General features: G+C 48.0%; 1 protein-coding gene across 1 annotated transcript in view; it reads left to right on the top strand.

Moving 5' to 3' along the window:
* Positions 1-15,230, top strand: part of LOC144676373 (slit homolog 1 protein-like) — a gene marked incomplete at its 5' end in the record, with an annotated part of 67,234 nt that extends 52,004 nt beyond the window's left edge. The window contains 6 exons of the mRNA XM_078536809.1: positions 2,281-2,509; positions 3,014-3,144; positions 4,360-4,514; positions 6,342-6,630; positions 8,953-9,164; positions 14,737-15,230. Of these exons, the coding sequence (XP_078392935.1) occupies positions 2,281-2,509; positions 3,014-3,144; positions 4,360-4,514; positions 6,342-6,630; positions 8,953-9,164; positions 14,737-14,975 (1,255 nt within the window). The remainder of the gene's footprint in view (positions 1-2,280; positions 2,510-3,013; positions 3,145-4,359; positions 4,515-6,341; positions 6,631-8,952; positions 9,165-14,736) is intronic.
* Positions 15,231-16,351: the final 1,121 nt, after the last annotated feature.

The following is a 16,351-nucleotide window of genomic DNA, read 5'->3' as shown; positions in this document are numbered from 1 at the left end:
CCCTTGCAATAACCGACAAGATCCCATTTGCCTTTCTAATCACTTGCTGTACCTGCATATTAACTTTTTGTGATTCATGTACCAGGACACCCAGATCCCTCTATACCTCAGAGTTCTGCAATCCCTCTCCATTTAAATCATTTATTATTTTTCTGTTCTTCCTGCCAAAATGGACGAGCTCACATTTTCCACATTATACTTCATCTGCCAAATTTTTACCCGCTCACTTAACCCTTTACGTCCTCTTCACAACTTTACTGCCCTGCCTATCTTGGTGTCATCAGCAAATGTATCTAGCCTACATTCAGTCCCTTCATCCAAGTCATTGATATAAATTGTAAATGGCTGAGGCCCCAGCACTGATCCCTGTGGCACTCCACTCATCACATCCTGCCAATTTGAAGATGACCCATTTATCCCTACTCTCTGTTACCTGTTAGCTAGCCAATCCTCTATCCATGCTAATATGTTACCCCTACACCCTGAGTTCTTATTTTGCATAATAACCTTTGATGTGGCATTCTGTCAAATGCCTTCTGGAAATCTAAGTACAGCACATCCACAGCTCCCCCTTTATCCATGTTGCTCGTTACTTCCTCAAAGGACTCCAGTAAATTAGTCAAACACGTTTTCCCTTTCACAAAACCATGTTGACTCTGCCTGATTGCGTTGAGATTTTCTAAGTGCCCTGCATCTTGATAATAGATGTCCAAATGCAGCAAGAACTGGACAACACTCAGGCTTGGGCTGAAAAGTTGCAAGTAACATTCGCTCCACGCAAGTGCCAGGCAATGACCATCTCCAACAAGAGAGAAACTAACCATCTCTCCTTGACGTTCAATGACATTACCATTGCTGAATTCCCCACTATCAACACCCTGGGGGTTCCCATTGACCAGAAACTGAACTGGACTAGCCATGTAAATACTGTGGCTACAAGAGTAGGTCAGAGGCTAGGAATCCTGCGGCGAGTAACTCACCTCCTGACTCCCCAAAGCTTGTCCACCATCGACAAGGCACAAGTCAGGAGTGTGATGGAATACTCCCCACTTGCCTGGATAAGCGCAGCTCCCACAACACTCAAGAAGTCTTACACCATCCGGGGCAAAGGTTTATTGGCACCAATCCACCACCTTAAACATTCACTCCCTCCGCCACCAACGCACAGTGGCAGCAGTGTGTACCATCTAGAAGATGCACTGTAGCAATTCACCAAGGCTCCTTTGACAGCACCTTCCAAAGTTGTGACCTCTACCACCTAGAAGGACAAGGGCAGCAGATACATGGGAACACCACAATTTGCAAGTTCCCCTCCAAGTCACTCACCACCCAAACTTGGAACTATATTGCCGGTCCTTCGCAGCTCCCTCCCTAACAGCACTGTGGGTGTACCTACACCACATGGACTGCAGCGGTTCAAGAAGGCAGCTCACCACCACCTTCTGAAGGGCAACTAGGGATGGGCAATAAATGCTGACCCAGCCAGCAACACACTACATACTGCAGAACAAGGCTTGTTTTGCCATCAATAGCTACTTGCATTTATATGGCTCCTTTAATATGTAAAATATCCCAAGGCATTTCATGAGAGCAATTATCAAATAATATTTGACAGTGAGCCACATAAGGAGATATTAGGATGACCAAAAGATTGAATAATGAAACAAATTTGAAGGAGAGTCTTAAAGGAGGAAAGCAGCCTGAAGAGGTGGAGAGGTGCCTAGAGGGAATTCCAGAGCTTGGGGGCCTATGCAGCTGGAGGCCTGGCCGCCAATGGTGGAGCAATTAAAATCGGGGGATTGACAAGAGGCCGGAATTGGAGGAATGCAGAGATCTCCAGGTCTGTAGGACTAGAGGGATAGGGAGGGGAGACGCCATGGAGGGATTTAAAAACGAGGATGAGAATTTTAAAATCTTTGACCGGGAGCTAACGAAGATCAGCGAGCACAGGGGTGACGGGCAAAAGGAACTTAGTGTGTTTGTGTGTGGATACAGGGCAGCAGAGCCCAGGTTTACAGAGATAGGGAAGAGCGAGTCAATGGAGGGGTTTGAGCTCAAGTTTGAGAATATTAGTAAATTAATGACTTTCAGCATTAAGACTTCACAAAGGGACACTTATGTGAGGTATTAAAGGACCAGTGGGACAATACCACGGCAAGCAGAATGGAAATTATAGTATTTGAGCAAAGGCTGGGGGTAGTTTTTTGACAAATCTGTTTTTATCAGCTGCAGCCTGAACAGTGCCTCTATTTCTATCTGTGGTGCTCTGTCTCCCCCCAGTGGCCGATTCTGTGAGCTCCCCTCCCCGGCTCCTGCTCAGTGCCAAATGCAGGATTGCCTCAACGGTGGGCAGTGTGTGAATATTGGTGCCCGCGCCCTGTGCCAGTGCCTCCCCGGTTTCGGAGGGGCACGGTGCGACAAGCTGGTCAGCGTCAACTTTGTGGATCGGGACTCCTACCTCCAGTTCACCGAGCTCAAGAACTGGCCGCGCGCAAACATCTCGCTGCAGGTAAGCGTGAAAAGTGGAAGGAAGTGGTCCGCACTGAAATATCCAGAATTCTTAAGGGGCTTGTCAGGGTAGACACTGAGAGGTTGTTTCTTCCTGGCTGGGGCATCCAGAACACCAGGTCACAGCCTCAGGATAAGGGGACGGTTATTTAGGATTGAGATGCGGAGAAATCTCTTCACTCAGAGACTTGTGAATCTTTGGAATTCTCTACCCCAGAGAGCTGTGGATGCTCCACCATTCAACACATTTAAGACAGAGGTCGATAGATTTTTGGATAGGGGCTAAGGGATATGGGGGTAGTGCATGAAGATGGAGTTAAGATAGAAGATCAGACATGATCTTATTGAACGATGGAACAAATTTGGGGGCGGCAGCTCCTATTTCTTATGTTGACAGAAAAATGTAACTAAAAGTTGCAACCAACAGGAAGTGAGGCTTGCGGACAGGAAGTGCACATCCTACACAAGATTCTTAATAATATGAAGGTGACTTCTGTTCCCTCAGGTCTCCACTGCGGAAGATAATGGGATCCTCCTCTACAACGGGGACAATGACCACATAGCAGTTGAACTTTACCAGGGTCACGTGAGGGTCAGCTACGACCCAGGCAGTTACCCGAGCTCTGCCATCTACAGGTAATGGGAAGTGGGGAGGCCAGAGATTTTGGTTTAGCCGATCCTCGATCTGCTGCTTTCGTCTCCAGCAACATCTCTCCCATTCTCTCTGCCTCTCCCTCCCTGGCTTTCCTTTCCACATCTTGGCATCTTGACCCAGTGTCCATTGTGCACGGGCGAGCCCAGGTAGTGAACACTGGAGGTCAGGGAGAGACAGCAGGGTTCCTCACCAGCTGTTGCATTTGCCAAGCAAGCCTTTAGGAGGAAGCTCATGGGTTCTTGTGTCCCTCACATTGTGTACCATCTCCAGCGAAGATGGCAGATGGCAAGTTGCTGTGAGGCTTGTTTTATGTTTTATGTCCACCTGAGAGGGCAGACGGATCCTCCCTTTAACATGCAATTCCTTTGCATTTCTATAGCCGCTTTCACATCTGCAGGATGTCCCCAAGTGCTTTGTGAAATGTGAATACTGTTGTAATGCAGAAAACAGAATAGCCAATTTATACAAATCAAGGTCCAACAAACAACAATGTGATAATGACCAGATAATCTGTTTTTTGGAATGTTAGTTCAAGGATGGTGGTCTTGTGGTGCAGTGGTTAGTGTCCCTACCTCTGAATCAGAAGCTCTGGGTTCAAGTCCCACTCTGGACTTCTTGGCCTCAGAAGGTGTGTTCATAATGTGGCCAAAAAGATTGATTATCAACCTGAAAATCCTTCCATTTCGCCGATGGCAGGTAAGAGTGGGAGAGTCTCCTGGTCAGCCAGAGCATAACCATGGACCAACGCATGGAAGCCCATGGTCGCCAATGCCCTTGTAGGGCATGGTACATGAAGAGAGAGAGTTAAAGGATAAACATTGGCTGGGACGGGCAACACCCCTGTTCTGCTTGGAAATAGTGACGTGGGATCTTTTACATTCATCTGAAAGGGTATTCAGGACCTGGGTTTCCCATCTCATCCATAAGGCAGCACTTCTGACAGTGCAGCACTCCCTCAGCACTGTACTCAGATTTTCAGCCCGGTTTTTTGTGCGTAAGTCATGGTGTGGGACTTGAACCCACAACCTTCTGACTCAAAAGCAAGAGTGCTATCCAATGAGCCATGTTTAACACCTTAATTTGCTCAAAGCTTTAAATCTATGGCGCCCGGTTATTGACCTACATGCCAATTTATATGCGGAGGGGGAAAGGGGTGGCAAGGTTAGCCAATAAATCTCTTTCTGTGCATCCTACAGCCTGGAGACGATCAATGATGGACAGTTCCACACAGTAGAGATTGTGACCTTGGACCAGATGGTGAATCTCTCCATCGATGGTGGGACACCTAAGAGCATGGAGAGCTCTGTCAAGCAGTCTACACTCAACCGTGAGACACCACTTTACATCGGAGGTACGATGGCAGCAGCCAAGGCAGGCTGGCTCATCCCTCATCCTTAACACACTCAGAATTCCTATAGTTAGGAACCCTCCCAACATCCTTTAAAATCTGCCCCTGGCAACGTCCGAGGCTCTTTCTCACTTAATTCGTTCTCGGGATGGTGGGCATTGCTGCCAGGGCCGGTATTTATTGTCCAGCCCCTTGAGGAGGCAGTGGTGAGCCACCCTCTCGGGCCTTCATCTGGTTGGTGTGGGGTAGTGAGGCATCCAGATGATGGACCTGTCGGGTGGCCAGTGGTATGGGCGTGGGGCCAGGGCAGAATATGACAGGAGGCCTCTAATGCGTTGGCACTATGGGGATCTCAAATTTTCCTTGACCGAACAGGTACAGACACTGACCGCTCCAATTATCAGCACGAGTTTATTAAGTTCAATTAACATACACAAAATTGATACTTAAAAATGGCAGTAGAATAACAGTGAACGCTTGCTCTCCAAAGTCTCTGGGTCGACTCCTTCTGGGTATGTCCTGTTGACCGTAGACTCACTTCTCGCTTCTTCGCCAATGATGTCTGAGGTTCCCCCCCTTTTATCCCTCTCAGGGTGCTGTTGGCTTGCCACACTAACATGATTAGATTTGGGTTACACCATTGTTCCTCATGACCACATGATAGCTTAGCAAGTTAACATGATTGAATTAGAGTTACATTAATGATCGCAACTTTGTGGACACACACTTGTTTGACCTTCCTTATCTTTGCCATTGTTCTGAGTGTGGAAAAACATGCTTTTCCAATCGTCAATTAGACAAAGGTCAGAAATCCATGCAAAATGGCACATTCAACAGTTACACATTGGCGACTTTTTGAGCAAGATTAACAATCATGCTTTGCTGCTTGGCTTTACCGTTACCATTTCAAATAAAATGTGTATTACCAAATTATTCATTAAAAACAAGCCATGAAAACACTCTGAACCCCACGGGTCAACCTGATGAAAGATACAGATCAGCCATGATCTCATTGACTGACTGTACAGGCTCGAGGGGCTGAATGGCCTCCTCCTGTCCACATGTTTCTTAGGCCCTGCGGTGCTTTTCTTCTCCTTGTGCTTATTTATTATATAATCACCAAGGCACCAACCAACGCATAAGAGACTGGTTAACACAATGGTTCATTTATTAAGGATTTGAGAAGTTGGTAGCAGTGCTAAGCGTGTACATGTGTCTGAGTTGGTAGCTTCATCAAGAACAAATTGAGACTAAGTCTAAATCATGTGATACATTACATCATTTCCTGTATTGACGTACGCAGAAAACATGACCACGCTCACTTAAAGGTGCACCACACAGGGCATTATAAAAAATTATAGGTAATAGCGCCTGAGACACATTTCACCTCCTTGAGTGGGAGCAGTAGTAGGCCAATCGGCCCCTTAAACCTTCTCCACCTTTTAATAAGATCACAGCTGGTCCTTGACATTAACTCCACCTCTCTGCCCGTTGCCCATATCCCTTGAGTCTCTTCGAATCCAAAAATCTTATCAATCTCAGTCTCGAATCTGGAACATCCACGTTACCTCTTGGGAAGAGAATTCCAAAGATTCGCAACCCTCTGAACGAAGAAATTCCTCCTCATCTCAATCCTAACCAGCCCACCCCGCATCCCGAAACTGGGCCCTAAACTCTCCAGTCAGGGGAAATCAGCTTCTGCCCTATCAGCATCTTTAAGAATGTACATGTTTCAGTGAGATGGGTTTGTGCAGATTCATCTCCTGGGGAGTAGCTTGCAAGACGTTGGTTCTTAACGGTTGTTTTTCTGTTCCCTTTCCCTTGGTGCAGGGATGCCTGTCGACGTGAATTCCGCAGCATTCCGCCTCTGGCAGATCCAGAACGGGTCCAGCTTCCACGGGTGCATCCAGAACCTGTACATCAACAACGAGCTCCAGGACTTCACCAAGACGCAGATGAAAGCTGGCGTGGTGCCGGGCTGTGAGCCCTGCCGGAAGATCATCTGCCTCCATGGCATCTGTCAGCCCCGCACGGACTCTGACCCCGTCTGTCACTGTGAGCCGGGCTGGATGGGACCTCGTTGTGACCAGCCGCTCGGTGACCCCTGCCTGGGGCACAAGTGAGTCACAAGATACGCCGCGTGGCCTAACCCACGCCGAGGCCTGTTCACTCATCACCCCCTGTGCTCACCGGCATACCCCGGCTCCCGGTTAAGCTACGCCTCCATTTTAAAACTCTCAGCTTCTCCCTCCATGGCCTCGTCCTTCCCGGTCTCTGTCGCCACCTCCAACTCGAAACCCTCCAAGACAGCTTTGCTTATCTAATTCTGGCTTCTTGTCCATCAAACATTTTAATTACCTCACCATTGGCGGCCGTGCCTTCAGCTGCCTTGGGCTTCAAGCTCTGGAATTCCCTCCCTAAACCTCTCAAACTTTCTTTCCTCCTTTAAGACGCTCCTTCTTTGACCAAATGTTTGGCCATCTGACCTAGTACCCCCCTTATGTGGCTTGATGTTAAACTTTGAAAGTGCCATCCGATTGGTTCCTCTTTTCCCACAGCCCTACAATGGTTTTTTTCCCTTTTCTGGTCTTAATCCAATTCCCTTTTGAAAGTTGCTGTTAAACCTGCTTCCACCCACCCTTCCAGGCAGCGCATCCCATCCCAGAAATGTACTGAGCACTAGAATCTAGGTCAGCCCTCTGAGTGCAGTACTGAGAGGGCGCTGCACTGTCAGAGGTGCCGTCTTTGAGGTGAGACATTAAAACGAGGCCCCCTCCTGTTTTCTTAAGTAAATGTAAAAGATGCCACAGTAACTATTTCGAAGAAGAGTTAGGGTCTTTTCCCCAGTGGTCTGGCCAATATTTACCCCTCAATTAACATCATTAAGAAACAAATTATCCGGTCATTGTCAACTTGTGGGATCTTGCTGTGTGCAAATTGGCTGCTGCATTCCCTACAAGCACTACATTTCTCAAGATATGTCATTGGCTGTAAAGTGCCTTTGGACTCCCCGACGGCTTTATTTTTATATATTTTATCAAAGATAGGTGCAGATTTGTGCGATGGTGATTGAGTGGTTGAAATTATAACCTTCTCCACCAGAGGCCAGTGTTTGTCCCCATGAATATTCAGACCCCAAGCTTGTAGTGTGGAGGGGGGTCTTTCAGAATGAACTGTCGCTGCTGCTGTTAGCCCCCTCTTCCCCTCCCACTGCCCTACAACCCCCACCCCCCACTCCCTCTCCCCCCACTCCCTCTCCCCCCACCCCCGCCCCCCAACATTGCTCAACCACCATCCTGTGTGATACTGAGGCTTACAGGCCAGAAGGAACCCAACTTGACAGCTCGTCTGTGCGGAGTTAGTTGAATTAAGTAGAGCTGATATAATTAATCTCAGCTTAGGTAGCGGAGAGGTTCACCATGAGATTCAGATCCTGATTTTGCCATCTTGAAGTGGAAACAGTCAGCTTCAGCTAAGATTTACCCCAAGGTCAAAACTGTCTCTGTTCACTGGTGGCCAGCATCTGCAAGAGGGCTCATGGAACCTGGTTCCCCCTAGAAAGGAATCTGCAGAGGAAGGGATGAGTTCAACGTAAAGGTTCTTTTAGTTCCTTGTCTTATAACTTTGGAATTTCTTTTCATGTTACAGAGTAAAGCTCCCTCTACACCGTCCCCATCAAACACTCCCAGGACAGGTACAGCACGGGGTTAGATACAGAGTAAAGCTCCCTCTACACCGTCCCCATCAAACACTCCCAGGACAGGTACAGCACGGGGTTAGATACAGAGTAAAGTTCCCTCTACACTGCTCCCATCAAACACTCCCAGGACAGGTACAGCACAAGGTTAGATACAGAGTAAAGCTCCCTCTACACCGTCCCCATCAAACACTCCCAGGACAGGTACAGTACAGGGTTAGATACAGAGTAAAGCTCCCTCTACACCGTCCCCATCAAACACTCCCAGGACAGATACAGCACGGGGTTAGATACAGAGTAAAGCTCCCTCTACACTGTCCCCATCAAACACTCCCAGGACAGGTACAGCACGGGGTTAGATACAGAGTAAAACTCCCTCTACACTGTCCCCATCAAACACTCCCAGGACAGGTACAGCACGGGGTTAGATACAGAGTAAAACTCCCTCTACACTGTCCCCATCAAACACTCCCAGGACAGGTACAGCACGGGGTTAGATACAGCGTAAAGCTCCCTCTACACTGTCCCCATCAAACACTCCCAGGACAGGTACACAGGGTTAGATACAGAGTAAAGCTCCCTCTACACTGTCCCCATCAAACACTCCCAGGACAGATACAGCACGGGGTTAGATACAGAGTAAAGCTCCCTCTACACTGTCCCCATCAAACACTCCCAGGACAGATACAGCACAGGGTTAGATACAGAGTAAAGCTCCCTCTACAATGTTGTTCTGTGTTGCAGATGTGTACATGGTAGCTGCGTGGCGCTGGACCTAGTGACTTACCGCTGTGAGTGCGACGAGGGACACAAGGGAGCGCTCTGCAACCAGCAACAGGAACTGTTTAACCCCTGCAAGAGACTGCAATGCGAGCACGGACAGTGTCAGATCTCTGAGCTCGGAGAGGCCAAGTGCGAGTGTGAGAACGGTTACACCGGAGATCTCTGCAACCAAGGTACTGGCTCAGCTCAGGACTTGTGATGAGCTGGAGGGTGGGGAGAAGGCCACGGCTTTAAAGGGAATGAGTTTTTTTGTGTGTTTATTGTTAGTTATATCAATGCAATCCAGGCGGAATCATACAAGCTAGAGTGAAAAGATTGAAGAATTTTCAGCTGGATTAATGACACTGCAGCAGGTCATTAAATAGATAAAGGAAAACTTTTTAATGGACATTTAAAAATAAATTGATGATTACATTCTATTGCATTGGTGCACAGGAGGTTTTACATTCATGATTATGCAAATTCATTTTAGTGGAAACTTAAAGGCAAACCTAACCAATGAAATTGCACCGAGTGGAAAGCGTTTGACTTGTCAGTCTCTGTTCAGTCGGTAATACTTTGTGCCTTGGGTTCAAGCCCAGCCCCAGCAACGTTAACACAAAATACAGCTGACACTCGTAGTTCCAGTACTGCGGGGGTGCATCACTGTCAGAGATGCCTTCTTTTGGATGAGATGTTTATCCGCCCTCTCGGGTAGACGTTTTGAAGAACAACAACCAGGGAGTTTTCCTCTGTGTCCTGGCCAATATTTATCGCTCACCTGACACTTTAAAAACATACCGTGGTTGATTATTTCATTGTGGGATCTTGCTGTACACCGATTGACTGCCGCGTTTCCTACATTACAACAGTGACTGCACTTCCTCAGTTGTAAAGCGCTTTGGGATGTCCTGAGGTTATGAAAGGCGCTATATAAATGCGAGCTTTCCCTTTAGAAACAAGACTGACGGGTGACTGTGCAGTTCAGGGCTGGTTTAAAGTGCTGTCAGTCCTGGGTGGTTCGAAGACTGAGACGGACGGGGAAAACCAGGTTAGGAAGTTAGAAAAACGACAAAAGAAACAAACAATCAACTACATTAAAGCTGAAACACAGTTCGTAACAAATAGTTCAAAGTTGAAAAGACAGTAAATATAACAATGAAGGAGAATATATATTTTTCAAATCTTACTCTCATAAAATTACATGGGATCTGCAGCACAGAAACAGGCCATTCAGCCCCACTGGTCCATACTAGTGTTTACGCTCCACAGAATCCCACCCCTCTTCATCTCACCCATTCAGCCCTTCCTGCTATTCCTCTCTCCCTCGTGTGTTTATCCAGCTCCCCCTTAAATGTATCGATACTTTTCACCTCAACCGCTCCCGGTGGTAGTGAGTTCCAAATTCTCACCACTCTCTGGATAAAGAAGTTTCTCCTGAAGCCCCAGTTGGATTTGCTGGTGACAGGCGTATATTAAAAAAGGTGTAAACCAGCCAAAATCTAATGTTACAGTAAGTGCTTTTATTATTGTAATAGAAGCATTTGCTTCTATGTCACAGTTTATAAAAACTTTTCCATAGTGGTCCAGCTCAGGTTTATTTTAATCTTTTTTTAGAAAAAGATAACTTACTCTAATTGTTTGGGTTAAAACATTGGGTCAAAATTGTACAAAAATCATCCCAGGGTCATTTCAGGATAGAGGAGCCAAGGCTGGGGAGCGTCACACTGCCAGAGTCATGGTCATAGAACCATGAGAAAGTTACGGTGCGGAAAGAGGCCATTCAGCCCATCATGTCCGCGCCGGCCAAGTGGGGGGGGAAAAAAAAACTAGCCGCTCATTTTAATCCCACTTTCCAGTCCCCGGTCCATGGCCTTGCAGGTTACAGTGCTTCAGGTGCAGATCCAGGTACCGTTTCCCGAGCAAGGACATTCAAGGCTGACGTTGGGAAGAGCCTCCTCACTGAAAGGCTAGCGGGCACCTGGGATCCTGTGGCTGCTGAAGGTCAACCGGACTCAGATTGATAAGATTTTTAGTTGGACAGGGATATGAACCAGTATGGAACGAGGGCAGTAAAGTGGAGTTGAGAAACAGCCCCTCGAGTCATTAAATGGTCCGAATAGCCTTTCTTCTTCCTCTGCCAAGGGATAGGATGGTGAGGACTGGGGTGGATGATATCAATACAAAACATAATTTGACAGACTGGGTTGGATTGTGAGTAAAACACTGACAATTCCTGTTTGGCCTCGCTTGTATACGGCTCAGACTGGTAAATCTGCGCTTTGTGTTGGCTGCATAAATCCGTCAGTAATAGGGTTCAGTGAGTCACAAATCAATCATTAACCCAATTATTCCTTTGTCATTTTTAGAGCAAATGCTGAATAGATTTGAGGGGACTTTTCATGTACTTTAAATTGACACAACAAAATCCCCTGTTCAAACATGGCCAGAGTTAGATACAGAGTAAAGCTCCCTCTACACCGTCCCCATCAAACACTCCCAGGACAGGTACAGCACGGGGTTAGATACAGAGTAAAGCTCCCTCTACACTGTCCCCATCAAACACTCCCAGGGCAGGTACAGCACGGGGTTAGATACAGAGTAAAGCTCCCTCTACACTGTCCCCATCAAATACTCCCAGGACAGGTACAGCGCGGGGTTAGATACAGAGTAAAGCACCCTCTACACTGTCCCCATCAAACACTCCCAACACAGGTACAGCGCGGGGTTAGATACAGAGTAAAGCTCCCTCTACACTGTCCCCATCAAATACTCCCAGGACAGGTACAGCGCGGGGTTAGATACAGAGTAAAGCTCCCTCTACACTGTCCCCATCAAACACTCCCAGGGCAGGTACAGCACGGGGTTAGATACAGAGTAAAGCTCCCTCTACACTGTCCCCATCAAATACTCCCAGGACAGGTACAGCGCGGGGTTAGATACAGAGTAAAGCACCCTCTACACTGTCCCCATCAAACACTCCCAACACAGGTACAGCGCGGGGTTAGATACAGAGTAAAGCTCCCTCTACACTGTCCCCATCAAATACTCCCAGGACAGGTACAGCGCGGGGTTAGATACAGAGTAAAGCTCCCTCTACACTGTCCCCATCAAACACTCCCAGGACAGGTACAGCACGGGGTTAGATACAGAGTAAAGCTTCCTCTACACTGTCCCCATCAAACACTCCCAGGACACGTTTTCTTCATTTTCTTTAGCCCCTCCAGACCATACTGACTTGGAAATATATCGCCAATCCTTCACTGTCGCCGGGTCAAAATCCTGGAACTCCCTCCCTAGCAGCACTGTGGGTGTACCTACACCACATGGACTGCAGCGGTTCAAGAAGGCAGCTCAGCACCAACTGCTCAGGGGCAATTAAGGATGAGTAATAAGTGCTGGCCCAGCCAGTGATGTCCACACCCCAAAAATGAATTTGAAGAAAGCTGTTGACTGGTTACAATATCAAGATGGGAAAAAGAATTGTGCAATCAGGTAACAAAGAATGTTAAAAACAAAAAGCTAAAAGCTACTGCGGATGCTGGAAATCCAAAACAAAAACAGAATTACCTGGAAAAACTCAGCAGGTCTGGCAGCAACGGCGGAGAAGAAATCAGTTAAAGAATGTTATGTGGAATGCGAGTGCCTGGGTGGCCACTTTTCGTAAGCCTCCTGCTCCAATTGGATGCGTTTGTGAAGATGGATGTGCCAAGTGACCAATGGCTGAGAGTGGAGTGGCAGGGTGGTTGGAGGCGCAAGGTCATGTGATCAAAACCTCCGTGGAAGTAAGCACAACCAAAGTTCGCAACTGGAGAGAAGCAGATGTCGGAGAGGACAGCCTTTAGTGAGTATTCACAGACCCTGGAATGAGACCTAGGCCCAGGGAACTTAGATCAAGACCTGTTGCTTGAGAAGATTGCAGTGGCTCAGTGGGTGAATGCACCACCTCTGTGGAACTGAAATGTCACAGAGGCAGAAGATGTGTTGGTGGTGAAGGGTAGGCACAAGAAAATCATGGGGACTTCATGCTCCAAGACACAAAGATCCCTGCTATACCTCACTCTGGACATGCCTGGAACGCAGAGGCCGATTGAGAGTAAGATCATGCCGAGTTGTGACACCCCATCTACACTCATTTTGTTGATTCACACGTGAGCGATAGCTTCTCAGTCAAGGTGTCTGCGAGATGCGGGAAAGGAGACACTTCGAGGGAAAACCATTTTTAGAAGAAGCAGTCAATGTAATTGTTAACCCCACATCCTGGAGTGGCCTCCATGTGCACGACCTGCAAATTAAACCTGAAAGGCCAAGAGAAGCTGTGATCGTTTTTCCTAAATCAAGAAACGTCCCTAGCATTCTCCCGACCTTGTTAAAATATGCCCAGGCATGTGTCAACAACAGCTTGCATTAATATAGCGCCTTTATTGTGGTAATACATCCCAAGGTGCTTCACAGGAGCACAATTTGATACCAGGTTTCAGAAGGCAATGTCAGGACAGATGGTCAGAAGCTTGATCAAAGAGGTAAGGAATGTATTAGACAAGGAGAGAGAGAGGGAGGGAGGGGGAGAGAAAGAGAGAGAGAGAGAGAGCTTGAGAGAGTTAGGGAGGGAATTCTAGAGTTTAGGGCCCAGGCAGCTGAAGGCATGGCCACCAATGTTAGAGCGAGTAAAACCAGGGATGCTCAACACGTCAGAATTAGAGGAGCACAGAGCCCTGAGTGTTGTTGGGATGAACGGGTTACAGAGATAATCAATGTAAACGAACAGGGTCCAAGGAAACTCAGAATGCTTTTGAAATAAGAAAATTTAAAGTTTTGACTCATTTCATCGTCATCCGTGCAAATCTCACACAGCATGAATGTGGAATCGAGAGAGTTTTTCCATTGTTATTATGACTGATTTTTATGCCATGAATCTATTAAGATATACAGATCTCTTATGAGCAGGTCTCAGCGAAGATAAATAAAATTTTAACGCTTAAAAAAAACATTGCGATGAAAAGACCAGGAAAAGAACTAGTTTCATGCTGCCCCTGGACACGATGTTGAGACACCTGCCCTCTCTCTGTCCCAAACAAGACTGCTCAGAAGAGAATTGCGTTAGAGAGCTGGGGGGAGGGGTCGGCGGTGCGGTGAGCGGGAGACGGGTGTGTGGGTGGAGATGTGCTTTGACGGACGGAGGTGAGGGACCGAGGAGACCCGGGCATGCTGCAGTCGCGTTTACCCCCTCAATGGAAGTGACGTTCTTGTGCTCTGCTTGTGTCGGCATCACAGACTAACAACCACATTCCGCCAACATTCACGAACATGGTTAACAATGTGAAAACGACCAGATCATGTTTTTGTGATTTGCTTGGGGGATAAATATTGGCCAGGACGCCTGGGAGAATTCCCCAGCCCTTCTTCGAAATAGTGCCACAGGATCTTTTACATCCAGCTGAGCATGCAGATTGGGTTTAATGTTTCATCTGAAAGACAGCACCTCTGACAATGCAGTGTCCCTACAGTGCTGCACTGGAGCGTCAGCCTTGATTCTTGTGCTCAAGCCCTGGAATGGGACTTGAACCCGGAACCTTGTGATTCAGAGGTGAGAGTGCTACCAACTGAGCCACAGCTGACCTACTCCCTGAATGACGGGTATCTCAGGCGTGAATGTGGAGCAGCCTCCAGTGGGTTCTGACTGATTTTCTCTTGTCTCTTCCCTATCCCACCACCCCTCCCCTCCCTTCCCCTTCCCCTCCCCTCCTCCCCCACGCACCTTTGCAGAAGCGGAGTGTCGAGGGGTGCCCGTGCGAGATTATTACCAGCTGCAGAGAGGGTACACCATCTGCCAGAGCACACGACGAGTCTCCTGGGTGGAGTGCCAGGGATCGTGCCAGGGTCGGGGGTGCTGCATCGAGCTGAGAGTGAAGCGACGGAAATATACCTTCGAGTGTAGCGACGGCTCATCCTTCACTGAGCAAGTGGAGAAAAGCACCAAGTGTGGCTGCACCCGGTGCCTGTAGCTCCGAATGGTCCCTCACCCGAAACAGAGTATATTATATATATTAAAACAAAAACACACACAAGTCAACAACATCGCAAAGCAGCAAGATCGACGAAGGACGGTGACTTATTTGTACAATAAGACTTGTTTAAAGCAACCACAAAAATAAAAGGAAAACATTGTCCGATCAGGCAAGTTCTCCCTGGACCTGAGACAGAAATGTGCATTCAGAAGAAAATAAACTATTGTGTTGCCTTGACCCAACCAGATCATCACAGCTGAAGTCCTGCAGCATCTGGAAGCGGTACCGAATGGTGGGGGAGTGTTTGGGAACGGTGGGGGGGGGGGGGAGGGCAGGGGGTGGGTTGGGGAAGCAAACACAATCCAGGATGCCAACACTGTCTGTCTCGTCTTTCTTACATTCTTGCAGAGTGGCTTGTCTGATGTTAAGGGGCGGGAGGGGGAGGGTTTGGTGGGAGGGGAAGGGATGGGGTGGGAGGGGTCTCGGGGAAAATCACACAAGAGGAAGCAAACCAAACAAATCAAGCTCTTTCACTTGCGCATGTCATAGAGGAATGAAATCTGCCTTTACGTTCCAGAATCATTCAAGCAGAAGGCTCAGCAATATATATCCTCATCCCCCTCTCACATTCGTTAGGAGACAGCGGGGATAGACTTTACTCTGTATCTAACCCCGTGCTGTACCTGTCCTGGGAGTGTTTGATGGGGACGGTGTAGAGGGAGCTTTACTCTGTATCTAACCCCGTGCTGTACCTGTCCTGGGAGTGTTTGATGGGGACGGTGTAGAGGGAGCTTTACTCTGTATCTAACCCCGTGCTGTACCTGTCCTGGGAGTGTTTGATGGGGACGGTGTAGAGGGAGCTTTACTCTGTATCTAACCCCGTGCTGTACCTGTCCTGGGAGTGTTTGATGGGGACGGTGTAGAGGGAGCTTTACTCTGTATCTAACCCCGTGCTGTACCTGTCCTGGGAGTGTTTGATGGGGACGGTGTAGAGGGAGCTTTACTCTGTATCTAACCCCGTGCTGTACCTGTCCTGGGAGTGTTTGATGGGGACGGTGTAGAGGGAGCTTTACTCTGTATCTAACCCCGTGCTGTACCTGTCCTGGGAGTGTTTGATGGGGACGGTGTAGAGGGAGTTTTACTCTGTATCTAACCCCGTGCTGTACCTGCCCTGGGAGTGTTTGATGGGGACGGTGTAGAGGGAGCTTTACTCTGTATCTAACCCCGTGCTGTACCTGCCCTGGGAGTGTTTGATGGGGACGGTGTAGAGGGAGCTTTACTCTGTATCTAACCCCGTGCTGTACCTGCCCTGGGAGTGTTTGATGGGGACGGTGTAGAGGGAGCTTTACTCTGTATCTAACCCCGTGCTGTAC

Source organism: Cetorhinus maximus, unplaced genomic scaffold, assembly GCF_964194155.1.
Source record: "Cetorhinus maximus unplaced genomic scaffold, sCetMax3.hap1.1 HAP1_SCAFFOLD_1549, whole genome shotgun sequence".
Classification (NCBI taxonomy): domain Eukaryota; kingdom Metazoa; phylum Chordata; class Chondrichthyes; order Lamniformes; family Cetorhinidae; genus Cetorhinus; species Cetorhinus maximus.
This window is presented reverse-complemented; position numbering and strand designations above follow the sequence as displayed.